This window comes from Oculina patagonica, chromosome 13, assembly GCF_052425735.1.
Source record: "Oculina patagonica isolate OP01 chromosome 13, crgOcupat, whole genome shotgun sequence".
NCBI lineage: Eukaryota > Metazoa > Cnidaria > Anthozoa > Scleractinia > Oculinidae > Oculina > Oculina patagonica.
In genome coordinates, this window is record NC_135770.1 from 8,796,527 (window position 1) to 8,824,026 (window position 27,500).

A 27,500-nucleotide genomic window follows, 5' to 3' on the forward strand; every position below is an offset into this window, starting at 1 on the left:
TAGGTAAGGGTTAGAAATTCGAGAGTTTTCTGCCAGATAGGGCAACATGTACCGGGAAACTGATCAGTGATGTGAAGAATTTAGTCTAGGTACTGGAATCGAATGTTGGAAGATTCTGGGATAGGCTAAATCATAGTCTAGGATGGGATTGCAAAATTCAGCCGAAGACGTTCTGGTATAGGGTAATCAAGTTTCAGAGTACTGTTCCGATTGCGCACCCTCACCCAAACATTTAGAGTACTAAATCTGACCAGCACTTACTTCCAGTTAACCACTTTCAATTGCCATTTTTGGCCTCATTTTAATTACTCTTTCTCTCAAGTTTTATTATAAAAATGCATCTATTTATGCTCTCTCAGTAAAACTTGTTAGAAAAAAATTGCAAGCCAGAACATTGGTATTCGATAAAGTTTAGTTTGTGACTATTTCATGTTACTAAACAAGAGCTAACTGTGTTCAAAACTGCGAGGATCTTCTCTCCATTTATTCTTCGTCCGCAGTTCAAATATATGATTTCATATATTTATTATTCCATCTTCATCTTTCCCGGGTATATTACGAACCAATTTAATGACCAGCTCTCAGTTGGCTTGTTAGCTCAATTGGTTAGAGCGCTGCAAGCAAGCCTGATTTTTTTTTCAGGTTTATTTTCACAACTGCTTAAGTTATGTTCATAACTGCGAGGGTCTTCTCTTCATTTATTCATCGTCCGCAGTTCAAATATATGATTTCATATATTTATTATTTCAAGAGCTAAGCTGTTAGGGCGTACGCGCGTGATCATTCACGCGGCCGCTCGAACTCCCGGCTGAGCTACTAGTACGTGGGTATAACAAGTGCTTTTCTAAGTCTTATGCAGAATGCCTGAAGGTGTCACGCATCATTTTGTTCCATCGTTTGTCAACCGTTTCTTGGAACGTACGCCGACGCATAATCTAACTTTCCCTGATATTGCGTTCACGTGTAAGTGTTGTGGTTTGTCATTTGTTTGTCTTCCATTTTATGTCTTTTATCGGCCATTGTATCAAAAGTTTTCGTTCGCCTGGAGCCCATCAAGGTATTTTAAAACACACAGTTTATGTATTAAATCTATAATAAGTAAAACCATTCACTTTTTCGTTTTATTTCTTACAAATTTAAGAGATTCGACTAACTTAAACGGCTGATCAATCAATATCACTACTAATAATACAGGTTGTTTTCACTGCTGGCACGGCGTTCTTTTCGGGTAGTAGTCTTAAACCTTTTTTCATTCTTTGTGTACATTACTGAGTTCTTTCCAGTTATTGTATTGCAATTTACTTTGTTAAGTTAAGTTTGGTGGAATTACCTTGAAAACGAACTAAGCTCACAATCTACAAACAGCCAGATATTTTTTATGATCGGTATGCGGATACGCAGGGATGCTTATTCCCAGCTTAGGGCCATTTCAGCATTGCGGCTATTACTTTAGAGAAGCAGAACTCAAATTTACACTGAAGCTAGCAAAAGATATAAGGACAAATAAAATTTACCAATATGAAAAGGAAAGCTCGAGATTTCATTTTATTGAACGAGAAGTAAGTTATCGCATACGAAAGCACTTTCAGTTTCACGTAATTAATTAAAATGCAGTGTAACAACTCAAGCAATGAATGTTGTGGGAATGACAATCTTGGTTTGTATCAAGCTTATTAGCTGGTTCAAAGACACATAAATGTGGTCTGTGTTGTTAATTTTATGACCTTGCCGGCTTAAAAGAGCTGCATGCATTAATCTGAATAGGCAATTTACCGGCTTAAAGTTTATTAGGGTCCGAAATCATCTTTGTAATTGCACTTTCAGCTTGTTACCTCTTGAAACACTTCATTTCAGTTCAATCTGTAAGCGTATCTAGGGACTGTCGGAACTCTAACAAACAAACCTCCACGCTGGACGTTTTCAACACACATTATGTGCCAAAAATGCTTCGGCGTACATCACAAACCGTTATAAAATATAAATTTTGATTCGTTGGGTTTGTGAGAATGGACAAGAGATGCGTGCAAATTCAACCGCAAAAGAAAAATATTCAGCAATTTGTCATTTCTTGTGACAATTTTTTGGCATACAGTCAATTCTCTCTTAACGGACACCTCCATAAGACAGACACCTGGTGATGGTCCCTGCCGTTTATCAGTCATTTTACTGTAACCAAACTCCCTATAAGACGGACACCTCTCTAAGACGGACAACGGACACTTTAAAATCATTAACAGACACTAGAGAAGTGTTTTTTTTTTATATCATGTTTCATTAGTGAAAATACCTCCAAACTTCGCAAAGTTAGTCAGTCTAAGGATACGTGTATACCAAGCTTTCTAACCACGTAAATGAACACCAAAGAGGTCGTTCTCTACTTACAGTATTACAGTTTGTAGGAGCTCTCGATTTTTTGCTTTAAAAAGCAAATACGGTCCTTTTATTATTTTAGTCTTGTTGCAGTTAGCAAAGGTTTGTTGCATTGTGCAAAGGTTTAGCTTTATTATTTCAGAATTACTGGTGTCATGTTACCTCAACTCTCTACAGAGCGGACACCTCTCTAAGACGGACAGCTGCGGCCGGTCCCGAAGGTGTCCGTCTTGGAGAGAGTTGACCATTTGTGTTTGTTGACTGTACTCAGGAGGCAGTGTGGCCGAGTGTTAGGCGCCGGTTTGATTGGTCCCGGGTCTCCTTTTTTTTTTTTTTCGTCCCCGTTTTTTTTTTCTCTCTTTTTTTTTTTTTTTTTTTTTTTTTTTTTTTTTTTTTTTTTTTTTCCCCCCTCTTTTTTTTAAATTTTTTTTTTTTTTTTTTTTACTCCACACGTTGTAGTAGCTACCAAGTAACGAAAGTGGTCTGTCATCGATGTAAGCTAACTTAAAAGTTTCCCATTCTAATTCTTATAAAGCAACGCGATGCCATGCAGATTGTTTTCTCGTTGCAGTTCTGCGGATTTCATTTTGTCTAATATCAACCCCCCCCCGGGGGGGGTCTCCCTATGTGGCCTATATAGGTATGTGCCGCCCGATAGGGTATGGTTTTGAGTTCTCGGCCTTAAATGGATTTTGCTCCTTTTGGCAATGTGTTCCGTGTATCCTAGATAGGGTTCCTAATTTTATAGCTATAAACGCCCAGCTAAACAAAAAAAAAAGTTTCACTGAATCGTAGGATAGTAAAGCGATTTATAAAGGTGTCTGTCGTGCGCGGTAGCCGATGGGTCGTCCGAATGCTTCTCCTCCCTGAATAGGGTGTTTTTTCGTTGGTCTAAAGGGTCATTTTGCTTCTTATCCAGATAGGGGGAGACTTGGCGGCCAACCCTATCCAAGGGAGACCCCCCCCCCCCCCCCCCCGGGATCAAAACAGGCCCAAAGCCTTACTTTTTTACATTGTTTATCAGTAAATCAAAGTCCAGGCTAAGTATATTCCTTTTTAGCAATATTTCCTTGTCAATAAATCGATCTAAGGCAACATTCGGGGTATCTTGTCTTAGTTTTCTCAGGTTGTCCAGGAGGTCCAGAGATGATTGCTGACAATTGCTGATAAAGAAAGATGGCTCTGCAGCCGTTTCAGGACGAGCAGTTGAACTATTTCAAGTTTGCTTCCATTGCACTCAATGAATTTCCCAAAGCCTTACGTCAAACTTTCAGATCCATGTGGGACAATAACTTTGGACATCTCCCTGGCTTCCAACCCTGGGACGACTCCATTGTGGTGAGAAATTTGTTTCTTGCTACTGAGGGTGGGAAAACCAAAGTTCCCACACACCTTTCTTATGATGAATGGGATTGTACTGCCTTGTTCCAAGCCACTATTTACGCACGGTCCTTCGCTTTGCCTGACAGCAAAGGTCATCACATGACACTCAGTGATCTGTACGTGAAGTCCCATAAATTACCTCTTGGAAGGTTCCATGTTTCTGTGGTGAGCTCGGGTGGAAACAAGGCCGAAACATTTGCACTTGCGATTGATCAACTTCGACTGTTGAGAAATTCGCTTTGCCACTCATCCAGTTCTGAGATTGACAAACCAACATTTGACAAACACATGCAACACGCTAAAGATGCATTCAAAGCTCTTGGAGTCAAGACAGACCCTATTGATGCCATTGGTGGTTTGACTGAGTCGGACTTTCCCACAAAAGAAGTTCGCAAACTGGAGCAAGGTATTAAAGAAGAGACCCGGGCATATATCAAGTTCCTCGAGGGCGTGAGTTCAGATATCGACGGGTTAAGAGCACTGTCAACTGCAATAATGGGAAAAGTGGAAGACACTGCTAGTAAAGAAGACATCGCCGTGATGTTGGAGCAAAAGATCAATGATTTGAAGGAAGCGCAGGCACAAGAAGAGCCAGGTATATACCGTAATTATATACCGTATGCTACTAGTTTCTGAAAGTTATACTTTATTTGCAACACAAGATTTTAACTTCATTTAAAGTGACTGTGTCACGACAGAGTTTATTTAATTACGTTTTGCCAAATACTCAGTGACTTATTAAAGTTTGCAAAGAAATTTATTCTATGGATCTAAATGACAAAACCATAGCTCCGTTGCAATCAAGAATGTCTTCCTGGCGTTTTAATTTAAAGTTTTAAGCAAACGAGACTTACTTTACTGTCTATAGTAAATAAGAACGAAAATGATGAGAGAGGAGTTGTATCTTTAGGTTTATTGGAGAGTACCTTATTGGTACTTAACTTCGCAGGTGCTAAATTTCGCAATTTTGACGACACAGTATTTACCGGTGTTTTTTCTTTCGCGATTTGGACAGAAAATACGTTACAAACATTGAAAATATGTCAAAAAACGTTAAAAATACATTTCGCGGGCCTTCATTTTCGATTGACCTTCAATGCACTCCAGTAAGCCTGTTTACTGTTAGCAGCTCTTTGTATGGAAAACACAATAATTTTTTCTTAAAGTTCCATGAACCTTTGATTCATGTTAACTGGTGGCCTGCAGACCCGACGGTAAAGACGGTTACTGACGTATAACCACAAAAACTGTTCAGCCCAACAATATTTCAAAAAACCCATATCTCAATCCGTTTCAATCTTCGTCGCTTTTAGCCATCCGTACCTTCTTTTGTATTTGCTGTGCTATTGAAATGTTACTTCACTGTTTTAAGAGGTTATTTTAATATTTCACCGAATTTGATGGTCATTTCCTGTGACTAAATTTGGCTGAAATACGTGGCACAATCCCTGTAAGAGATGTATATTAACTATTTTTATATATAAGTAAGTCTTCGATTCCAGATCTTTTGTACACATCGGTACAAAAGTAAAAACAACAGGTAAAAGATTTTGATAAGGAAACATAATTTCCACGACTATTGTTTTTATTTTTATTTTCAAAATTTAAAGATACAAAGCCATCGCTGCCAAGAACATGTCTTCCTCGAATGATTCCACACTTCACTGGCCGCCAGAGAGAATGTGAAGAGATCACCGGCCACGTGATATCTGAATCTACCCGAATCGTATCGATCTGGGGCTCACCAGGTTTTGGAAAAACGTCTGTAGCAACTGCAGTAGGATACCATCTCCATTCTGAGGGATTGCCCGTCTACTTCCTCTCCTTACGAGGAGTTCAGTCTAAAGCTGATCTGACATCAAAGCTTCTTAGCCTTTTCAGACGACCTAGCAAAAATGATCCACAACATGAGCGTCTTTCGCTTGACGATGAACTTTTCCAACTTTTGAGCGAAAATTCAGATCGGTTTGTGTTGATTCTTGATAATGCTGATGAGTTATTTGAAAGTGGAGTGCTAAAAGTAAAGGAGGATTTCACACATTTTCTTGAAGAAGTACTCCAACAAACCGAGAAGGTGACATTCGTTATTACCACAAGAGAATCCCTTGAATTTATGAATGTACAATTCCAAGGCCACCATGCAGTTAGAATACGGCCATTAGATGAATCCTCTTCTCAAAGCCTTGTTAATGAATTACTCCCAAATGCCACTCCTTCAGACTGCATACGAATTACGCAAATCTGCGGGAATGTACCTTTGGCCATGAAGTTATTGTGTTCCTCCATTTCTGAAGAGGATGTTCAACCTAGTCAAGTTCTAGATGACCTTATGGAGTCTTTAGAAAGTAACAATATTGTCGATATGTTGGACAATCCAGATTATCCAAGCAATCTGAGACTGAAACTCCTATTTGATTCCTCTTTTCAGAGACTCTCTCTGCAAGAGAAAGAAGCTCTCGTCGCCTTAATTGTTCTACCAGAGAGTTTCGACCAAACGGTTGCTACAGCTGTTCTGGGTATATCACAAATTCCCGTGGCAAAGAAGATATTGCACAGCCTTCGGAGGAAATCTCTTCTCGATTCAAGTTCCAAGTCTGGTTTATTCGTAATGCATCCGCTACTTCTATCGTTTGCAAGAGAAAGGGGACAACATGAAATGAAAGAAACTGTTCTTAACGCTAAATCTCGCTTGCGTACATTTTACGTCTCCCGATTCGAAAAGCTAAATGAGCAGTTCTTAACGGGAAATTCAATGTCGGCGTTTATTGAATTCTATGAAGATAGGCAGAGTTATCTTGAAAGTCTAATAGAGGGTTGTTTAGATTCCAAGACATCTGAAGCTGTTTTTCGTTCTTTGATTAAAGCAGAACTATTCCTGGACAGCCTATTTTGGTGCGAGGGAGAAAACATTGACAAAATTTACGATTCGGCAATTGCAGCAGCCAAGAAAGATGGGGAAAATGTGTTCTACAGACAGTTACTTATTTCCTTGGCTTTAACTGAAGTCCCTTTGGGTGCTCAAGGAAGAACGATGCAACTGATCTCTGAAGCGAAGAACAACGAGGCGTTCTGTTCTTCTATGTCGGTTGATGATAAAGGGAAACACTTGTGTTATAGCGGCATCTATCAACTCGTTACCGGGAAAACAGAGGACGGAGTTCAATGCTTAGAAGAAGCTTTGTCCTTAATGAATGGTAACCACGAGCAGAGGATTCTAAGAATTATTACGCTTCAGATCCTTGCCACTTATTATCGCTTTAAACAGAACACATCACGAATGTCATTGTTCTACAACAAGGCACTCCAGGAATGCAAAAGAGCGGGAGACACACAACTACTTATCATTCCTGCAGTAGGAAACACGGGAAAGGAAATTGTAGGAAAAGAAATGATCCAAAGAAACCCAGACAACTTAGTTAATTCTCCACTAACATTAGAAGTTCTTTGCCTTGTGAGCGAAGCAACAAAACAGTTACCCGAAACTGATACCAAGCAATCTGTAAGCAACGCTGTGCTAGAAATTGTAAAAGAGATAGAAAAACCGCTCCTCCAAAGTTCACTTGGGTTATTTAATTTCCAGCGTAACGTCAATAGAATAGTACAGAACGTGTTTAGCAAACTTGAAGAAGCAAGTAATTTGTCATCGGCACGGATCAGCTACCATAAAAAGGCAATCGAACAGTGCAAGAGTGACGAAGCGAATTGCCTAAATCGCGAGCAAAGCTCTACAGCCAGTCCTGCACTGCACCAAGAAGCACTAGCAAAGAGCTATTCGGACCACGCCTACATTCAATGCAAGATGGAAAACTTTTCAGAAGCTGTCAAGGCTGAACAGCGTGCCCTTGATATCAGACTGAAAATTTTTGGACATGAACACTCTAAAACGGCCGAAAGTTACTATTTGCTCGGGGTCAGACAACATGCACAAGGCGACTTTACTTCTGCTCTTCAGTCTACACAGCGTGCGCTTGACATCAGGCGTAAACTGTTTGGAGAAGAACACTCAAGTACAGCTGACAGTTTCCAATTAATCGGGGTCACACAATATGAACAAGGCAACTTTACCTCAGCAATTCAGTCTATACAGCGCGCGCTTGACATCAGGGGAAAACTCCTTGGGGAAGAACACTCAAGCACCGCTGACAGTTACCATTCTCTTGGGGACATACAACATGAACAAGGCGACTTTGCCTCAGCCATTCAGTCCACACAGCGTGCGCTTGACATCAGGCGGAAACTGTTTGGAGAGGAACACTCAAGCACAGCTGACAGTTACTATTCTCTCGGGGTCACACAACATGCGCAGGGAGAGTTTGCCTCAGCTCTTCATTCTAAGCAGCGTCGGCTTGATATCATACGAAAATTGTTTGGAGACGAGTACTCAAGCACAGCTGAAAGTTACTTTTCACTTGGGGTTACACAACATGCACAAGGCGAATTTACTTTAGCTATTCAGTCTTTCGAGCGTGCACTTGATGTCATACGGAAACTTTTTGGAGAAGAACACTCAAGCACGGCTGATACTTACTATTCACTCGGGGTGAGCCAACATGAGCAGGGCGACTTTGCCTCAGCCATTCAGTCCACACAGCGTGCGCTTGACATCAGGCGTACACTGTTTGGAGAAGAACACTCAAGCACAGTCGATAGTTACTATTCACTCGGCGTCACCCAACATGCGCAGGGCGACTTTGCCTCATCTATACGGTCCAAACAGCGTGCGCTTGACATCAGGCATACACTGTTTGGAGAAGAACACTCAAGCACAGCCGATAGTTACTATTCACTCGGCGTCACCCAACATGCGCAGGGCGACTTTGCCTCAGCCATTCAGTCCACACAGCGTGCGCTTGACATTAGGCGTACACTGTTTGGAGAAGAACACTCAAGCACAGCCGATAGTTACTATTCACTCGGCGTCACCCAACATGCGCAGGGCGACTTTGCTTCAGCTATACGGTCCAAACAGCGTGCGCTTGACATCAGGCATACACTGTTTGGAGAAGAACACTCAAGCACAGCCGATAGTTACTATTCACTCGGCGTCACCCAACATGCGCAGGGCGAGTTTGCCTCAGCTATACGGTCCAAACAGCGTGCGCTTGATATCAGGCGGCGAATGTTTGGAGAAGAACACCCAAACACAACTGCCTGTCATCGTTCACTTCGCATCACAAAAGATGCTCTTCAGTTTTGTAAAGAGGTTGCGCATAATTTTACCCTTAGGTAAGGGACTGTTCTTTTTTATGAAGTACGTAATGAGGCTGTGGGATTAAGTGACGGGAGGACGTGCAAAAAAGATGGCTTCATAGAAGAGCAGGCTGCAAAAATGTTGTGTCTGAGAGGTGGTCTTTCAAAATGCTAATTACCATAAGATGATGTAATGACGACATCTACAATATGGAAAAAATATTCTACCAGAATGTCCAGAATAGTGTTGATGAGGTTCTAAAAATCTGCATTTTCCTGGGGAAATATGCGCCGACCACGCCACTCTCTTATGTGCCAAACAGCATCACCTCGACGTCACAAACTATTTCGTTGCGAACACTACTGAACTGACAGTCGGGTAAAAATTTCTAATGAAGAGGGTTCATTCAGGAGCCCATTATTATGGGCTCCTGGTTCATTATATATATCTGGGACAAATGGTCGAGACAGCAGCAAAATTGTAGAAATTTTCAAAAATAATACGACTTTTTTAATTTTCACAAACATGTTTCGACGGTACATCCGTCATCGTCAGTGTGACGATTATGAAAGTTTACAGTGATTTAAAACGTGCCTGTTACAAATCATACGTTACATTGCGTTGAAAAGCAATACGCTAGATAAATTTCGAAGTTAACGGAATTAAAAAGAAGCGCGCGCGCGTACAGCTATATATCTGGGACTATCTATCTATCTACCAAACCCCACCGGCCCCCTCTTCCATAAAAAAAAATGAACTTCCTCTATTAAGTAGCGCTGATAATGGCTGCCGTATTCAAAGTAAGATTTCGCGTGATCGATGTAAATCGACAATGAGTCGAAGTCAATTAAAATCGATCGCAAATCTTTTGTTAACAATTTCCATCGATTGATCATTGATTTAAAATATCAAGCAGTTAGCTGTGATCGCTAGATTTAACCGAGGTCGTGAGTACAGACCTCACTGCGTTTGGTTTGTACTCTCGACCTCGGTCAAGATTCTCCCATACGGACCGACTAACCTTGGTTATAAAAAACATCTTATGATAAGATTTTGATTTTTTGGAATTACATGCTTTTAGCTATGAATGTTTTTAAGAGTTTTTGTATATATTTTTAGTGTCTCGATACCAGCCTCGGTGCTGATTGGGCTACCCTGGTTGAATAAAGTTTCTTACTTACTCCTACTTTTACTCTTACTCTGAACTGCATGGTGGCCCAAAACATTAGGGACGGACCATTATTTTTGGGGGGGGGGGGAATTTTTTTTTTTTTTTTTTTTTTTTTTTTTTTTTCCCCCCCCCCCCCCCTTAATGTTACAATTCAGTGGAAACACTTTCCATTTTTACTTCGCTAACCGATAAAGCTTGACTGAGAGACTTGTTAACGCGCAGCTGCTTCCTTGGTGCAGCTGAGATAGCGATTCAGGAGTTTTGATACAAACCAGCTGGACAAGAAGGCAGAAACCGACAGGAATGATATGAAAATTAAAATAATTTGAAGTCTGACATAATCACCTGCATTGCCCTCTGTTTTATGCATTTAATTTTACACAACAAGAAAATAATCGTGTGATTTCGATTAAAAATTAAATATCGCCCCCTTCTTTCCATTGATTAATTTATGCATTACCCATCCCCCTTTCTATCGGTGTATTACGTTACATTCTGCCCTCCCCCCTTCTCGTTTTACAACCCCCTCCCCCTCATGCTAATTATTGCACAGTCCCGCTTGTTCAATCAGTTCCTGGACTGAGTCAACCGCTTTCATTTAAACTTGCGATGATCGACACTAACTTTAGAGAAAAACAATGTTAAACATTACTCTTCATTATATATCTGATAGAAGAGTACGTTTGGTGCAGCGGCTAGATTGTGAACACTTGTTACACGTTGATGAAAATGTAATCTAGTTCATTTGTGAAGGACTTTGTATATTTTAGTGCGCATTTTTCCCTTATAAGTTGACTGAATTTGCTGCGGACAGCCTTTGAAAGTTGTCCAGGTGACGAGTTGCTTTGACCATCTACTTGACCATTAGATATTAGTTCAATACTCAATACCCTCCCCACCCTGGAGGAGGATACTCCCATATGACAGGGACAGGAGGGTTCGTCGGCTCGGGGGGCGGGGGGGGGGGGGGGGGATAACCGATTTTGGTCTCACTTAGGGTGTTCAGAACAGAACGCCCTATGTTTCGTTTAGGGTTGCACGTGAAGAAATATAACGCCCTCATAATGTGTTGGTGGTCTGAATTGATCAGGCATGAGACTGTAAGAGACATTGTATCTTATAATCTTTTAGTGGTAAAAAAAAGTTTGAGCCACGCCGAGATTGGTCTCTTTTAGGGTTACAATTCAAATTTTCCAACGAGCATCCGATCTCATTTCATTCGAGAGTTCCCCCTTCCCCGGGGTTCTGTAATTTATTTGTTGGACACCTCGACGCTACATATTAGCGATAGATCTGGTCAATCGACCTTATCGTAATCAGTTCCTTATCTTCTGAGTCCTTTATTCGATTTTTCACATAATTTTTGTAAAGTTTGGATGGTACTCGAGCGTTTATTCTCACTAGATCAGAAACGTCACGTTGATTTTAACTTATATCGAGTTCTTCAAATAGGCCTTTTGTGTGCTGTGCATTGGTTGGGCAAATGTTTGCTAACAATGGCCATGGGTTCTTCTGCCCAGGCGTCCACTTCAATCATTGACAAAAGTGTTGACAGATTATCAATTTAGGCCCTATTTTATTGTTATTTTCACCAACTTCATCCTTCTGCCCCGCTTTTCCAACCCTCCTTCCTCCTATCAATGTTGTAGTTTGTTTCTAGGAGCCCTTTGCTACTATTTTATTTTAGCGCAGACAGTCATAAATTTAAAAACTAGTGGTAAATTTGTCATAAAGACAGCAAACGAAAGCAATGTGTCAACTGCTTTTGTCAAAGATTGTCTGAGGCCTATTTGCGTGAAAAGAAAGGATACCCGTTACCTATCTTAGCTCTAACAGGATTATTTCTAGAAAGCACGCTAAATGTGTAGCGTAAGAGTATACCTCTTCTCACAAGAAATTCTTCCTGTCATCCTTGCAATATTCCTTTTCGGTTCATTTGGATTCCAAACGGACATTTCTGCGACTTCTCCCTAACTCGCCATTCTCGTCCCCAGAGTCCACGATTCCTCTAGTCTCCACCGGTCAAATATGTCCGCTATTATTTAAAATGGCGTTTTTTGAACAAGTTTTTCAATCTTTTCGTCCCGAAAACATTGCAATCACCTGCTTCCTCCCCTGCCATCAAACTCATTTCTAGCGTTCCTGCTAATTCTTCACAACATCACATGACGTCTCTCGTTTTCCTTCAAAATATACGCAAAAAACAACACCCTCATTAAAGTGTATATGACAGATGTTTTTTTTTATTTCCCTGATCAAATCTACGTGGTATGCTAATGCGAACATCGAAAAAAGAAATTCGAAATCTCGTTTTTTTCACCGCGTTTTCGACCTAAAAACGCAATATTTTCACTTCCGGTTGGGTCCAAAACCGCGCACAGTGGGGAGCTGGGTCTATTTTGCTTTTGACGTCATGGCCGGTCTAGACCCAGCTCCCCACTGGGCGCCGTGACGTCAAACAAGTGATACACTCAATAACCAAACAAACTGAATAGGGAATTTCAATGGAAGATTGCGGCTTGGTTGCCGGAAAACCGAAAAAAAAGCTAAAGGCTTGGAAGTTTATAAATGATCTGAAGTCTAGAGGGATACTAGTGTAATAATAGTTTTTTTTAGAAAAGCCGATGGAAACAGCGTGTGAAAATTAAGCTATCATATATAATATCAGCAAATATACAGGTAAGTAAAATGAAAAGGCGGTTTTTAATCTTGACGTATTAGGCTCAAAACGAATTTAGAAGTAGCGCACGTGTTGTTGTGATTTTAGCGATTTTAAATCTATGCCGTCGCAGCTTTAATTTAATTCTATGTTCGGTTTGTTTGGTTATTGAGTGTATCACTGATCGCATTCTTGTTTGACGTCACGGCGCACAGTGGGGAGCTGGGTCTAGACCGGGCATGACGTCAAAAGCAGAATAGACCCAGCTCCCCAATGTGCGCGGTTTTGAACCCAACCGGAAGTTAAATTTCACGATTTTAGAGCGCGAAAACGCGGTAAAAAAAGATATTTCGAGTTTCTTTTTTCGATGTTCCCATCAGCATTCCACGTAAATTCGATCAGGCAAATTAAAAAAACTGTGTCATATACACTTTAACGAAACAACAGGGAGAATGAGGTGTAAATTGTACAATGAGCTACCGAATTTATGAACCGGTGCCCGGTTAATAACGTGGTATATTTTGCGCGTTATTTTGCCCTAATATGGTAAAATGGTGCAATAGTGGAATAATAACGGTAGTTATAGAGTGCAATAAATCTAGAGGCTTCCCTCGAAGCCGGCGCGCGCCCTCCGTACTCAGCGGTCTCTTCTGAATTAAACGAGCGACTTGGAGCAAGTCATCGGAATCACGTAGCGCGATAGATCTGGAGTCGAGTATGCGCTGTAACTGAGTGAGTTTCTTTACTTCAATCTTCGATTCTTCAAATTCTTAACTCGTCGTTAAATGTTTATAGGAAATTTCTAGAAAATAGCATTTTAATCTGCATCTAAAGAGACCAACCCAAAAGTAGCCAAGATTAGACATGTATTATCACTTGTAACGAATAGTTACTTGCTTTCTTTAAAAGGCCGGGTTAATAGATTGTTTTTGCTTATGGAAATGTTTGTTTTCCGAAAAGCGGCGATCCAGACCAAAAAATTGAAATTCAATTAGAGAATGAGGAGGTAATTGTTGATTCAGTCGCGGCGGGCACAAACATATTACTCAGGATCACAAATTAGCTGAGCTGTCATCAACATAAAAGCTTCGCAAGCTAACCCGGTGACGTTGTGCTAACAAAATTGTGAGAAAAATTGCTCTAAAATACAGGTACCGACAAATAGACTAATCAAGGGGTTAAAAATATTTTTATTTCTCCTTCAAAACATTTTCTATCAGTACTAGTCACAACAAAAATGAAACATTTTGTTTAAAGAACATTGCTCCTTCAGAGTAAAACAAAAGATGATATTGGACCGAGTTTTGCTGTGTTCGGAAATCAATAGTTCTTTAAAATGTTCGCCGCTTCACTGCTTCTAAGAGAGCTCCACAAAGCAGGGTCATATTAATTATTTACCCATCCCATATATGGATAAATAAAAGACGTAAAAAGTGGCTGGTGGAAGTACAAGGTTGACTAGCGAATGCGGGTGTCTTTTTTGTGTTTCTACCTAACATTTTTTTGTTGTGTGTAGATTGTGACATGGATATCTAAGGAGTTTGCTGGTTTTCATGTTCGTCGTCAAGAAGACGAAATATGGATTCTAGACGGGCAGCTACTTTTGGTTAAAAGCGGAACCTCCGTGTTAAAGATTTACCATGAGTTTAGCCACTACCCAAGTAAAGAGGATTTCAATAGAAGTAATAACCACGACTCGACGGTATGAATAGACTGAAATGTTGCATTGGAAATCATATTGCGGGATTTTAAGAGAATGTTTCGTTCTCTTCAAAATATTTTGCCAAGAAGAGTAGTTCCCCCTCCCTTCTGGCTGATTGTGTTTTTCGTCACGTGCGCGATTTTTATTTTCACAAGAAACGATAATTTGGAAACGATGTGTCTGCGAAACCGGCAACTTCAAAGCTCGACGAACGTGGACGAGTTAAAAACGCTTATTTCTGATGGATGTAGAGACAAAGATTTCGCCAGGGACGCTAATAATTCGGAAACGAATATAACGAAACAGAAAAACTGTTCCGAATTGCACAACGAAATCACCTTACTACGAAAAAAGCTTGAAATGTACGAGCGTTTGAACAAATTTATGGAACTTGATTCGTTAGCAAGTAAATATGGCAGTAAAATGCGACAGAATATCCTCATCTTCTCGGATTCGGCCTCTGGGAGTTCTTTTCTGGGGGAACTTCTTAATCAACACTCCCAAGTTTTTTATCTTTACGAACCTTTACAATCCTTGGATTATTATAGAGACAATCGCCCCGAGAGTGTTTATGACACGATGGTCACCCATTTGCTAAATGGCATCTTCCATTGTAACTTTATGGAGCTTTCGTATTACACGGATTTCTTATCATACCAGTACAGCTCTCTACGGCATCGCCTATCTAGCCGGGCCCTCTCTTCGCCTCCTTTATGCCCAGAGAACTACAACACGCCACATTATAGCATTCGTAAATGCACGCCATTGAGACCGCAGTCTGCCTCGGCGATATGCCGGTTACACAAACACACGGTCGTCAAAACAATTCGCGTCAAATCAATTCATAAACTTTCGTATCTCATGGACAACGAGGGACCGGCGGACTACTCCCTCAAAGTTGTTCATCTAGTGCGAGACCCACGCGCAGTTTTAAACACGCGCGTTCTGCACAATTCGCACGAGAACTGGACGTTAAACTCGGTGCGTGATCACGCGCAATCGTTATGCCGCGATATGTTACGTAACATCAAGTACGCGGTCAGCGCACCGGCGTGGCTGCGAGGTCGTTACACGTTGCTAAGATACGAAGACTTGGCGACGAATCCGCACCAGATCGCCGAACAGTTATACCAGTTTGTAGGCATTAGCATTGCGCAGAGTGTTCGTCTGTGGATTGACCGCACTCTGCACGAAGGATTTGTTTCTCCTTCTCTTACGAACTCCATTTATCGCCAGCTTTCGTACAGCGCGCAAAATTTGACTGATTCTGTGCAGAAATGGCGCACACAGGTGCCTTACTCAATCGTACGCTTGATTGAAACAGAATGCTACGAAGTCATGAATTTACTCGGCTACAAGATCGTTGAAGACGAAGACGAATTGAGAATGGTGTCTTTTCCACTGACAGATTAGCTTATCACCCTACAGAGCCGTTTTCACTTGAGTGTCGAAAGTAATTCTCGTTTGCTTTGGTTTTGCATTACTATGCTTAGTGATTGGCTTAAAAAGACTTGCGCCACTTTCTCAGCCAATCAGAAGTAAAACCAAAACAAATTGTGATTCGCTCGCGCACGTTTTCCTGCGCTTCATGCCGGCTACATGTATTTGCTTCGAGTTTTGATTGATTCACGGCATTGTCCGTGTCCTTTGCGATTGGCCAGAGTAAATACCTTGCTTTGGGTTTTACGACACTCAATTGAAAACTACTCTATTTATAATTGTTTACATTTAAGGAAACAACCAAAACTGCCACAAAAATCCAAGGAAAAGTCAATAAACATTATTCATGCTGGAAAAGAATGAGAAGCCTAAGGGAAATGGTCAAAACTATTGTACTCAGGCAGGACCCACCACTCTGCAAACAGACAGGTGGTCTCTTCTTAAAAGATGGTGTCTTGTTTGTATAGCCCCCACTCTATCAGGAGTGGAAACTAAGCTCCTTGTGCCATTTTTCTAGCAAGGCAAGCTTCATGCACACCTAATATGAAATCTTAACTCAAATTTTAAGCCAATAAATTTTGTCCATTTGGCTAATCAGACAGGTGGTATCTTGCAGAGCCCCCCCCCCCCCCTACCCCTACACAAGGTGGTCCTCGTCTAGAACACTTGTTATGACTACTTCCCTAATAACAAAATACAGTGGGACCGGCTTTTTCGAACCTCCAAGGGAAACGAAAATTGTTCTAGAAATGCAGCCCAGTGTCAATGGGGAAGGAAACAACTTTTTATTCGAGTTATCGGGAGTTTCGAAAAAACGATGGTTCGAGAAATGGGATTCAACTGCAAGTTTTCTAAGGCAGATAGGAGTTATGAAAATATTGTTCTAACTGCAGAACCTAGATTTTATTTTCTTAAAAAAAGGCAGTTAGTCCAATACTGTATAGCTTACATTTCGGTGCGATATGCTCTTTGAAACAGACTTTGTGTAAGCTGCAAAGAACGAGGAACTCTTGAACTGCATAATTATCCTAACCCCTGTATTTTGCCAATTCTTACTGTGTATAAAACTAGTTTCATTGTTAGTTTCAACTTAACCAATTTCCATCAAATCCTCGCTATGCAGACTTTACTGGGGGGAGTTGGATACAGTTTATCGCACCAACAAATGTTCACTAAAAAAATCAAAGCATCTTTGTATCCGCAGGGTAGTCTGTTAAATACACAAATTTTATGCAATGCGATCCAAAGTGATTTTATACATGTACATAGCATTATTAAATCAGTCCACGCTTTAAACTCTCCTTGTCACAGACTTTTGACCAGTTAAGATAAACTCTTGGGACAAACATTTTCCGTTATTACACGTGTCCAGATGAAGTAAAAATGTCACACTTCGGTGAAATTTTTATCTTCTTTATCGCCCTGTCTGCCTGGTTCATCCTTGGCTTGAACAAAAACCTTGAAAAGAACAAAACATGAAACTTAACTTGTTTCAATTTTGGTCTTTCATTCACAAAATATTGTAGACACAGTGGCCTGATGGTTAGCGCGCTGGACTTTGATCGAGCGGTCCAGGTTCGAGCACTGGCCGGGGTCACTGTGTTGTGTTCTTGGGCAAAACACTATTTTAAAATAGAGTTTTTTGGTTGTTTTTTTTTTTTTTTTTTTTTAAAAAAAACTCTCATAGTGCCTCTTTCCACCCAAGTTCGAACCCAGAAGTACAAATGGGTACCAGCGGGGTAGAAATACTCCTAGTCACTTTATGCTACAGAAACCGGGATGAGCTACGCCATGATGGACCACTTGGCTCGACGCAAACTTTAACTTGACTTTTATTCACAAAATATATCAAAAGTTTCTTTCTTTCAACCAAACCATTGTTATACTGATCAACTCTACTTGTAGTCGTGTGATGAAAGTTAAGCAAAACATGAACTAGGGCTTGCTATATAACTCTTTCTTTTCACAGAAAATTCACGCCCCATGAAATGAACACAGGTCCAGATTCAATTGGCTAAATGTACAAGCCAAAATTGTGCAGTCGTCCCCAAAACGCTTCAGTCTAGGTGTTTACTAGCCTCCTTCGCAGCCGTTTTTGGGATGTCATTTAAAACTTTCCCCAAAAAGGGTGGGAAGAAGAGCAGGCATTCACATGGGACTGGTCTAGTTTAAAAAAAGAAAGACGAGACTTGTAAAAGTTTCCAAAAGATCCGATAAAAGTTGAATTTCCCAAATGTTACCCATTCACCCAAAAAATGATCTGGTAGGGAAATCGAAAGGAACAAAAATTGCCAGGATTTGGGTAAAGGATTTAGTTTGTGAGGTTTACCCAAGATTTGGGTAAACCTCGCAAAATTGTACCCTTTTTTTGGAAAACGTTTTGGTATTTGGTATTTTATAGTTGCTTAATATATATATATATATATATAATATATATAGGGGTATATATATATACTGTAATGATAACAATATTTTTGTAGGGTGGGGGGGGGGGAGCTCTTTAACCCTTCAAATAGCCCTAGATAGAGAACCCTGGGGCTACTTTAGATATTTCAAGCATGCTACAGTTATATTTAATATGAGTTTCTAGAAGCCGCAAACTAAACCCCTAGCGGGGTCTAACCTACATTATACAAATAAGTACACTACTGTACATGTATACAACCATTAAGTTTTACTCTTACCCTTGATCCATCAATGGTGTGATTTGTCTCAGCAAGTGCCTTCTTTTGGCTTTCAAGGGATTCAAATTCAACAAATCCGTATCTTTTAGATCTTCCATTGTGATAATCCTATAGATACAATAGTATAGTTACATGTCGCTGCTCCTCATATTGTACAAAAGTATGTTATGCAATAACAAAGAAAAGAATGACAGGATAATAGACCATTTTTCAATTCTGTGAAATGTAACCAAGCCTCTGTTTGTAAATGAGGTTTGAGCTGCTGGTCCCTCTCAGTCAGCCGAGCATGTGCACAAGAAACAACTGGCTTTGGGGACACATCATTTGATTGGCTGGATTTAAACAAAAGGATAAGTCAGTCAAATGAACCCTATTAAAATCCCATTGTTAAACGAGTTTAAAATGGTTGATTTGATTGGCTAGATTTGAAAGTCCCTTTATTAAAATCCAGTCAATCAAATCTTGAGTCCCCAAAGCCACTTGTTTCTCATGCACAGGCTCTGCCAACTAAAGGAACAAGCGGCTCAGGGTACAAAAATGGTGATGACAGAGTTAAGCAAGTAGTTATCAAGATAACAAAATAATTTCTATTTGAAAAGAAGCAAAGTTTTTATCACAACAAAGTTAACTCTAGCCTTAAATCTGCTCAAAGGCCTTGGCTGACCACTAAGCACATTGCTGTAAAATGGCTATAGGAGCAACACAGCCCTGTGGCAAGTCAATTAAGACTAACAAAGCAATGATTTGTACAGAATAAATCACAAGATGCAAGTATAATAAACAATAGAAGTAAAGAGACTAGGAATACCAGTCGGCAGATGATGTTAAAAGAATTTCTGGGAAACTCTTCAGTTGACACATTCTAAATGGCTTATAATACTCGAATACCCTAAGACTGAAATAAAACGTTGGGATAAATAGGTATTTTTTATCATTTAAATTAGTAGATACTTTTTGAACCAGTGTAAAAGTATTATTTCTTAACATGAAAATATATTTAATACTCACAAATACAACTCTTGAAAATACAACTTTCCCAAACTGCTGAAAGTGCTCCCTCAGGGTGTCTGTCAAAATGAAAAAAATACAAATAAATTCATTAAAATGTTATGGGATCAAAAAAAGGGATTTTTTTTAACCTGCATCCAAAAATGGCTGTCAAAACTATTTTCCTGTCTGGCCTTAGACAAAAGGTGTTTGTGCCTGATGTTTTTGGAGAGATGAATGAAAATGTCTTGGTGAATGAAATTTCTGAATTGAATCAAGGCCTTGGTTCGTGTTATCCATCTTCAGCAGATAACACAAACCAAAGGTTTTGCTAAACTAGGACACACTGTTGCAGAAACATTGTTCCTTGTCATGTTTCCTACAGGGCTAAATTAGGAGGAAGGTCCAAGGAAAAATTTAATGTTTCTGCTGCCTGGGTCACTAAACGAAAAAAACAATGTTACGGGAACAAAGTGTCGTGCATGTGGATAAACTAGTCAACATTGCTTCCATGCTGGAGGTCAGATTAGGGCTTTTAATTATTAGGATGCAGGATATTTAGGTTAAAACTATAGGGACAGGGCGCGACAAAAGTGCTGTCCGATAGCCCGGGGCTAGTAGAATTATCCGTCGGGCTAGCGCATTCTGATCACAAGTTGCCCGACGGGCAAGCAACACACGGGCAAGAAACATTGTTTTTAAATGACAACCTTCAGAAATAAAAATAATGTGCACCAGACAAATTAGAGGGAAAAATTTGGGGCTCGAAAATGTGACTCACGACATCCTTGGCAACTAAAACTCCTGGTTTTATAGTCGCCAACTTGAACATGGCAACTATATTCCTCTGTATAAGATGAGTAACAGCCATTTTCTGTAAAATTGTGTCCTTCCAGAAAATTATATTGGAAGATCTTTGCTTCTAAAACGTTCAAAATAAGAAAAGAAGTCATAGTGTCCCAATCCATGGTATTGCTTTGCCGTAAAGTACTCCATCACCTCGTAAAACTTGCAACTGGCTGACCATTTTTGAAAACGCCCCGAAATGCATTGCAGGCATTGGGTACGTCATGTATGCATATGAATTGTGTCTCTTGAAATGTAGGATTACAAATATGAAGGATCCTGAAGGATCTACATTAAGCTACAAAGTTAGTTGCCACAAAATCGTAATAATGTGTTTGTTTTAATTCTTGTGGTAAGATTATTTTCTTTTTCTTTTTGAATGTTTATGTATTTATTGTCTCCAAATGAAGAACAATTTTAAATTTGCATATAATTAATTATGCAAATTACTTTTGGGCTAGCTTCTCAGAACTTCGGGCTAGTAAGATAAGATAATGGCTTGCCTGAAGGGCAAGCTGACTTTTCTATTTTCGTCTCACCCTGAGGGATACGGGTTATTTGGGGGGAAATTAATGGGATACGGGATATTTGAAAAGAGATTCCGGAATATTGAACATCATATGGGATACTCAGAAGCAAACTTTGTGTTCAGGAAGCAAAGAAATTTTTGTTCTAAGGCAAAAACATTTTCATGCATCTAAGAGACAAAAGTTGTTTTTGCAACATGTTTCCTCTATGGCTAAACTGGGAAACATTTTCCTTCCCAAAAATGTTAATGTAACAATGTCTCCTAGTTTAGGCAGGTCTTAAAACTACATGTACATGTAGGCGAAACAACTGCAATTTCCTCAGATCACTGTTCAACCAGGGGCTATAGAGAGCTTATTATTGAAAGAAATTTTGTGTTTTAAAATCTTTGGGCTTGTGTTTGAAGGGATTTCTCATCTGAAAAAAAATTGGGTTCAATTGGCCTAAAGAGATCTAGCGGTGCCCTGGTCTGTTTTCATCGATTTTAATAAGAGCTAAGTAGATAAAGTTCTAGGTATTAAACTGTGACTACACTAGTATAACATGCTACATGTACAAACTGCTGGTATAAAGTACAGTAAAGCAGTGATATACTTATTTGTCTACAGGAATAAAAACTGAAACGCAAAATTGTATAGCTTTAGGTTTCAACTCAAATAATTTTACGGTTTTCGCTTGTCAACTCCCGAGTAGGTAGCGATCGTGATGAAACATACAGCACGTGCAAACCGTCTATTTCTAAGATTGATTAGCTTTCTAATGAAATTAGTTACAATTTTAATCATCAACCAACACATTGTATGTTCTACGACAAGGACTATCAGTAAGTGACCATTACGTACCTCGACAAACTGTCCAAGGAAGTTTTGCAACGAAAAGTTGATTAGCACGACTTGACGCCATCTTGAATATCGGAAGCAAGTGAGGTTAAGAAGAGAATGGGAACTAGTTACCATGGGAGAGACTGCTGGCTCCAGGTGAATTTTGCCCGGTTTGAGCCGAAATTTGAGCCCAAAAATGGCGGCAGTAGTCGGAAGGTACGAGGCTTTTCTTTAATTGGTAGCGATGAATCGATTTTTTTGCAGATATTGATATATCATAAAGTTTCTTTATTTCGTTTCAGCCCTCCGAGTAAATACAAGTTGGACCGCTTATTTGTGAAAAGATTTTGGCGATGTTGCAAGGTCATGTTCCCGGGCTGGCTGTCCACAAGCTTTCTACTCCTTGTGCTTTTAATGGGTCTCTCTTTGGCAGGTACGCTATTGAAGTAAAAAAATAAAATGCAATTGCTATATATAGTTTAAACTGCGCTGCGTCTTAATTTGGCTGCCTTCTTAAAGGAGGCCTGCTTGCATTCAACTTAATAAGTTAATAGGTTAACTTAAAGCACACCCCGTGGGGAAGGGGGTGGGGGTGGGGGGAGGGGGGTGGAGTTGGACCCAATAATACATAAATCGAGGCAAGGGATTGATACTTCGTCCACATAAGATTAATCTTTGACTTCATAATTTGTGTATTTTGCCTAAATTTCAGGGAATAAGCCATTTCCGCGTTACCCTTTGCCTCTGTTTCAAAACCAGTCTACGTGCGAAACTATTTATATGAAAATGAGTTTCACCTACAGGTCCATTTTCATGCAAATCAAACTCATTTTCATTTGAATGGTTTCGCACATAGACTCGTTTTGAAACAGAGGCAAAGGGTAACTCGGAAATGGCCTATTGTGGGGCTTAACTGGAATTTCCAGAGGGGAGGGGGGAACAAAATCAAAAAACCTTTCCTTGGGAGGGTTATGGATATTTTCTGGAACAACACAATATAAGTTGATTTGCAGGTACATAATTCATTTTCGGCTTTCATAGATGTTTTCAACTGGAATCACAGTCCTCAAAAACACCTGCCATACGGGATTGGCAATTCATAAATAATGATGAGATTTATTAAAGCTGTTTTTGCATACATGTCATGTGTCACACATAGCCCCTTACCACCCTGGTTGCAGACTACAAACCTTGCACCCCCTTGGCATCATTTGTGTGTGCGTGTGTACGTTTTTTTTTTTTGGGGGGGGGGAGGCAGGGGAGGAGGGGTTATGCTGATTTTGCTAAGACTATACATTCTCCAAAAGTCCTGCCCTGACTCTAGTAAAATTCTAAAAATACCCACTCCCCCCACCAATTCTCACATTTTTAAGTTAACTATTAGTTAGGTGGTAGATTGAAGGTTAAGGTTAAGTCTGCTTTGAGCCCTGTGGCCCATACAGACTGGAGCCTATTGCAGTTTCTGTAGCATGAAGTGGCTAGGAGTATTTCTACTCCCCCCCCCCCCCCCGGATGGGATGCTAGTCCATTGCAGGGTTACCCCCCAGCATTAGTTCTCCAGTGCCCATTTATACACCTGGGCGGAGAGAGGCACTATGAGAGTAAAGTGTCTTGCCCAAGAACACCAGGCCTCGAACTCGGACTGCTCGGCTCGATCCGCACTAACCATTAGGCTACTGCGTGTCCGAAGCAGACAGCCAAGGTGGTTAAAAGGCACGTGAATACCCAGTGGTTTTCAACTAACAGGTTATGTAACATCCTAATATTTCGATCTACAGAGCAAATGCTGGTCTATAACACTGGATTGATTCCAAGCAGATTTTATGAAGTGCTTCTAGCCAAAGATAGAGCAGACTTCAGGAGTGTCTTAATTACTTCATCTCTTCTTATTCTTGGTACTGCATTGGTAAGCTGCTAACAGAAACCTTAAAACTATTTAAAATTAAATGTGGCTTGCAAGAAGGCTGAACACTTAGGGATTTGGGCACTAAGGGCTATGCATTCATGCACAAAGTTTCTCCCTGGGGTTGACCTTGGAGGATGTTTGTTTGTACTTTATTCACAGAACTACGCAGCCAAGGCACTACCACGAATCTTCGGATTGTTAACCCCAAAACATCCCTACTTAAATAAAAAAATACTTGACAAATTCTCCTACCTCCAAAAAATCCTGGAATTGAAAATTTCAATCTCAAAGAAATCCTTTGACCATCCCCGTCACTTGAAATCCCGAGTACCCCCCTGGGTACATTTTCCTGTACAATGAAAGTGATCTAACCAAATAATATTGTTGTTATCCAAATGTCAGGCAGACAGTGCAGTAAAATATGACTCCAGAATTCTCTATGTCATGTGGCGAGGTTTGCTAGACAGACGGCTTCACACAGGCTATTTTAAGCATACTGCTTACTACAAGATGAATGTCCTTGAGGATAAACTTGATAACATGTGAGTACAGCAAGACAAGGGGGGAGCATAGTGGCCTTTTGTACTTAGTACGATGTACATGTACTCTGCAACAGGAGGTTGCATTAACTTTATTTTCTGGACCTCAAAATAATTTAGCATGGACATTCCACCCCTCTGAAAATTCCAGTTATTATAAGCCCCATTCCAGTTATTATAAGCCCCATACACCCAACCCATGTATCCATGGGTTGGGTGGTGGGACGAGATCACATACATGGACAGATAGCGGCTGCCAAAGGTGCCTGTAATATGCTGATGTCCAATCTCGTCCCGTGCTGTATTTGTGAAGCGCATTGAGCTTCGGGAAATGTGCTATAGAAGTACCATTACCATTACCAATATGTAGGTGTTTCAAGCCAAAGAAACCAAAATAATGGAGCTCAGTAGGGAGGGGCCATAAACAGATATCAGTCAGGCCTCTGATCAGGTCCTTGGACTGTGAAGGACTTAAACAAAGCTTACTCAGATTTATAGAACTTTATTTTAATTATAATAATACAATAATTATTTTTGTTTATAAGTTTCTTTTCAAAATTTGTGAAATTTGATATCTTTCACTTACAGTGATCAGAGGATAACACAAGATGTGGACAAATTTTGCGACACTTTTAGGAAATCACTGATTGTTTTTATCATTTCTCCCTTCACCATCGCTTATTACACATACCAGTGTTATCAAAGGTAGTGTTACTAATTATAATCCTTAAAATATTTTTTTTCTTTCATGTACGTGAAGTGAAAAGTTATTGTCAGTCAATGATGTTTTGAGCCTGATTGGTCAGTTTAGCCGTGATGTTTTTGGTTGTAAGACATGTGTAAAGTTTGTGAACAGTGATTGGTCAGTTTTGGTCTGTCAATTTTTATTCAATATGCTAGTTTCGAATTACGCTTCACTGATCACAAACAAAGGAATAATTTGAATTTTCTTTTGTTTTATTCCCCTCAACCTCGACTTCCATCCTTTGTTTAGAATCAGTAGAACGTAATTCGAAACTAGCCTATTAAGTCATCCCTTTTGAGGTCCATTTGTCAGTTTTGTTTATGTCATGAATAAGTCATTTGCAAGGTGTCAGTTGTTTCTGACATCTGTTGAGAGGCGTTTGTTCTAAGTTTGTGTATAAGTATGGCAGGTTAAGCATCAACATTATTTAATAATTATAAATTAAAGGATTTACATTGAATCATATTTCTCTGTGTTTTAGTTCAGGATATCTTGGCCCAGTTATCATCTATGGCTACTTTATTGTTGGGACAATAATCAATAAGCTGATAATGACGCCGATTGTTGGTATGGTGGTCAAGCAGGAAAAACTTGAAGGGGACTTCAGGTAATTTGTGTTTGACGTCTCTTCTCTGTAGAGGATCAATTGAGAGAGTTAGGGGAAATTCAAGTTACATGGAAATTTATGCAGGCTCAAACTATTTAGTGGGAATGACCTGGAGGCGTAATGGCCTAATGGTTAGGGTGCTGGACTCTGGATTGAGTGGTCCGGTATAAAGCCCTGGCCGGCGTCATCTTCTCAATTCTCTTGTACTCATCTTCTTTGCTCAGTGAGTTTCCTCCACTCTAAACTCCCTTCACCTGAGCCTCCGTGAACTGTGGAGGGAGAGTTGTTAGTCAAAAAGATCTGCAATGCATGCAGAGAGATGTTGGACTAAGTGCTAACAGGATCCTAAAAGGATCATTGAGCAAGTAACAAAAAAAGAGGTAGTGGATATGATTACATGGCCATTTCCCCTCTCTTGTTTTTAACTTCTTTCTTATCATCTAAGGGAAAGTGGGACTAGTATACTTTAGTCAAATGTACATGTTTTGCCTACATTTAGTTGAGTGTTATTTATAAAAATGGTTTTGACTGATCAAGGGGTATATCTTTTTTAAAAAGGAAAAAATAGGAAAACAGCAAAATAATGAGAGAAAGATTCATGTGGAAATAATATGTCTGCCCCATCTCCAATGTATCTTCATCTATTTTGCTTTTATTAATTTCCACCAACAAAATCAGAAAACTCTGTGATTGCATAATGTTTGGCGCCCCAAGATTATCAGAAAAATCTTACTCTGATATGGGAAATTAAGAATAGATCAACTAACAGCAGATAATTAAAACATTTTAAATGATGACCTCATCGCCTTATGCCATCGCACGACCAGCAGGATCTTTTTGTCTTTCAGCCTGTTTCGCATGATCAAACAGAAATCAAGTTTATAACTTAACAAGAAATCGCCGCATAGAACACAAAAGCAAAATACTCCCATGCAAGTAGCATGGAACACTACTAACAATGTATAAATGAAAGAGACTACCGACAATTTTATGTGATGGGATCTATTAGATTTAGTAGACAAAAATTTCTATTTCTTATAATATACAGGGCCGCTGTGAGCAAGAAACCGTTTGACCTTTCTCGCAGCTTTAAAGCAAGCTTGTGCGCATTGTGTGCTGTTTATCAAATGTCACGCTACAATATAACGCAATCTTTGTTGCTCAACAAAGTACAGAAATCTTAAAAAAAAGAGAGCAAATCTATAAAGGAAATTTTATGTATTATTAACTTTGCATCCTTGGCCTGTGAAATGATAACTACATTGTACTGTACTTAAATTTAATAAATGTAAGCGGTAGTTGGATAACAGTTTTAATCTCGCACAAGGTGTCAGCTACTTAAACATTTACGTTAAGTTTTTGATAAATTTCCTCAAAAATATGTAAAACCCCTCGTGAAATGTCATCGCTTAGAACTGCATGCATTGCATGCCATTTATTTATTTAGGAAGGCCTCTGGCTTTTTATAGTCATAGCTTTATTGTTACAGTATTGTTAGTGCATTCAGTTTTCTACATGTAAGTTGTTGAGTTTTTGTCTTAATTTCTTCAGGTTTAAACACATGCAGATCAGATCACATGCAGAATCAATAGCATTTTACAGATCTGGAAGCTTGGAGATGAAGAAAACAAATTCAAGATTACAGGTACATGTATTAATAATTAAAAAAAACATTTTCAATTTGGAAAAACCTTCCTTTTTCTTGAATAATTCTGTAGATCTTTACCTCCTAATCAGTAGCACATAATTCTTGTAAGCAAACTTGTCAACTCCCATTGCGGGGTTACCTCACAGAAGTGGACATCAGCTTTAACTGGACCAGCTTCTGCTTGCAAGTGAATATCATGGGGAAGTAAAGGGGGGAAGCCTCAAGCCAACTGGCCCATATATACTTGCTGGAGCTTATCCTGGTTTCTGTAGC

General features: G+C 39.8%; 4 protein-coding genes across 4 annotated transcripts in view; 3 read left to right on the plus strand and 1 right to left on the minus strand.

The window, feature by feature from the left end:
• Positions 1–892: 892 nt before the first annotated feature.
• Positions 893–10,122, plus strand: LOC144634907 (uncharacterized). Its single transcript, XM_078493950.1, has 3 exons — positions 893–1,057; positions 3,488–4,348; positions 5,364–10,122. The coding sequence occupies exons 2-3, from the start codon at positions 3,547–3,549 to the stop codon at positions 8,981–8,983; spliced, it is 4,422 nt and encodes a 1,473-aa protein (XP_078350076.1). The 5' UTR covers positions 893–1,057; positions 3,488–3,546; the 3' UTR covers positions 8,984–10,122.
• Positions 10,123–14,299: 4,177 nt separating this feature from the next.
• LOC144634987 (carbohydrate sulfotransferase 1-like) lies at positions 14,300–16,532 on the plus strand. The gene has a single exon (XM_078494040.1). The coding sequence runs from the start codon at positions 14,531–14,533 to the stop codon at positions 15,887–15,889; it is 1,359 nt and encodes a 452-aa protein (XP_078350166.1). The 5' UTR covers positions 14,300–14,530; the 3' UTR covers positions 15,890–16,532.
• A 590-nt stretch (positions 16,533–17,122) lies between these two features.
• Positions 17,123–21,897, minus strand: LOC144635095 (SRA stem-loop-interacting RNA-binding protein, mitochondrial-like). Its single transcript, XM_078494177.1, has 4 exons — positions 21,804–21,897; positions 19,609–19,667; positions 18,601–18,708; positions 17,123–17,374 (listed from the first exon to the last, which is right to left on the minus strand). The coding sequence occupies exons 1-4, from the start codon at positions 21,862–21,864 to the stop codon at positions 17,303–17,305; spliced, it is 300 nt and encodes a 99-aa protein (XP_078350303.1). The 5' UTR covers positions 21,865–21,897; the 3' UTR covers positions 17,123–17,302.
• Positions 21,898–21,941: 44 nt separating this feature from the next.
• The window catches only part of LOC144634960 (lysosomal cobalamin transporter ABCD4-like), a 45,239-nt gene continuing 39,680 nt past the window's right edge, over positions 21,942–27,500 (plus strand). The window contains exons 1-7 of the mRNA XM_078494005.1: positions 21,942–21,998; positions 22,085–22,215; positions 23,561–23,688; positions 24,091–24,230; positions 24,816–24,932; positions 25,454–25,579; positions 27,131–27,224. Coding sequence (XP_078350131.1) covers positions 21,979–21,998; positions 22,085–22,215; positions 23,561–23,688; positions 24,091–24,230; positions 24,816–24,932; positions 25,454–25,579; positions 27,131–27,224 — 756 coding nt within the window. The 5' untranslated portion in view covers positions 21,942–21,978. The remainder of the gene's footprint in view (positions 21,999–22,084; positions 22,216–23,560; positions 23,689–24,090; positions 24,231–24,815; positions 24,933–25,453; positions 25,580–27,130; positions 27,225–27,500) is intronic.

Bases quoted from the DNA above. Each gene is read 5' to 3' on its own strand.
- LOC144634907 (XM_078493950.1), top strand. From the start codon at position 3,547: ATGGCTCTGCAGCCGTTTCAGGACGAGCAGTTGAACTATTTCAAGTTT. The intron at 4,349-5,363 runs GTATATACCGTA...CAAAATTTAAAG, and splicing joins GCAGGCACAAGAAGAGCCAG to ATACAAAGCCATCGCTGCCA.
- LOC144634987 (XM_078494040.1), top strand. From the start codon at position 14,531: ATGTTTCGTTCTCTTCAAAATATTTTGCCAAGAAGAGTAGTTCCCCCT.
- LOC144635095 (XM_078494177.1), bottom strand. From the start codon at position 21,864: ATGGCGTCAAGTCGTGCTAATCAACTTTTCGTTGCAAAACTTCCTTGG. The intron at 19,668-21,803 runs GTACGTAATGGT...TCATTTTGACAG, and splicing joins TCCTTGGACAGTTTGTCGAG to ACACCCTGAGGGAGCACTTT. The intron at 17,375-18,600 runs GTAAGAGTAAAA...GTTCTTTTCAAG, and splicing joins ACACCATTGATGGATCAAGG to GTTTTTGTTCAAGCCAAGGA.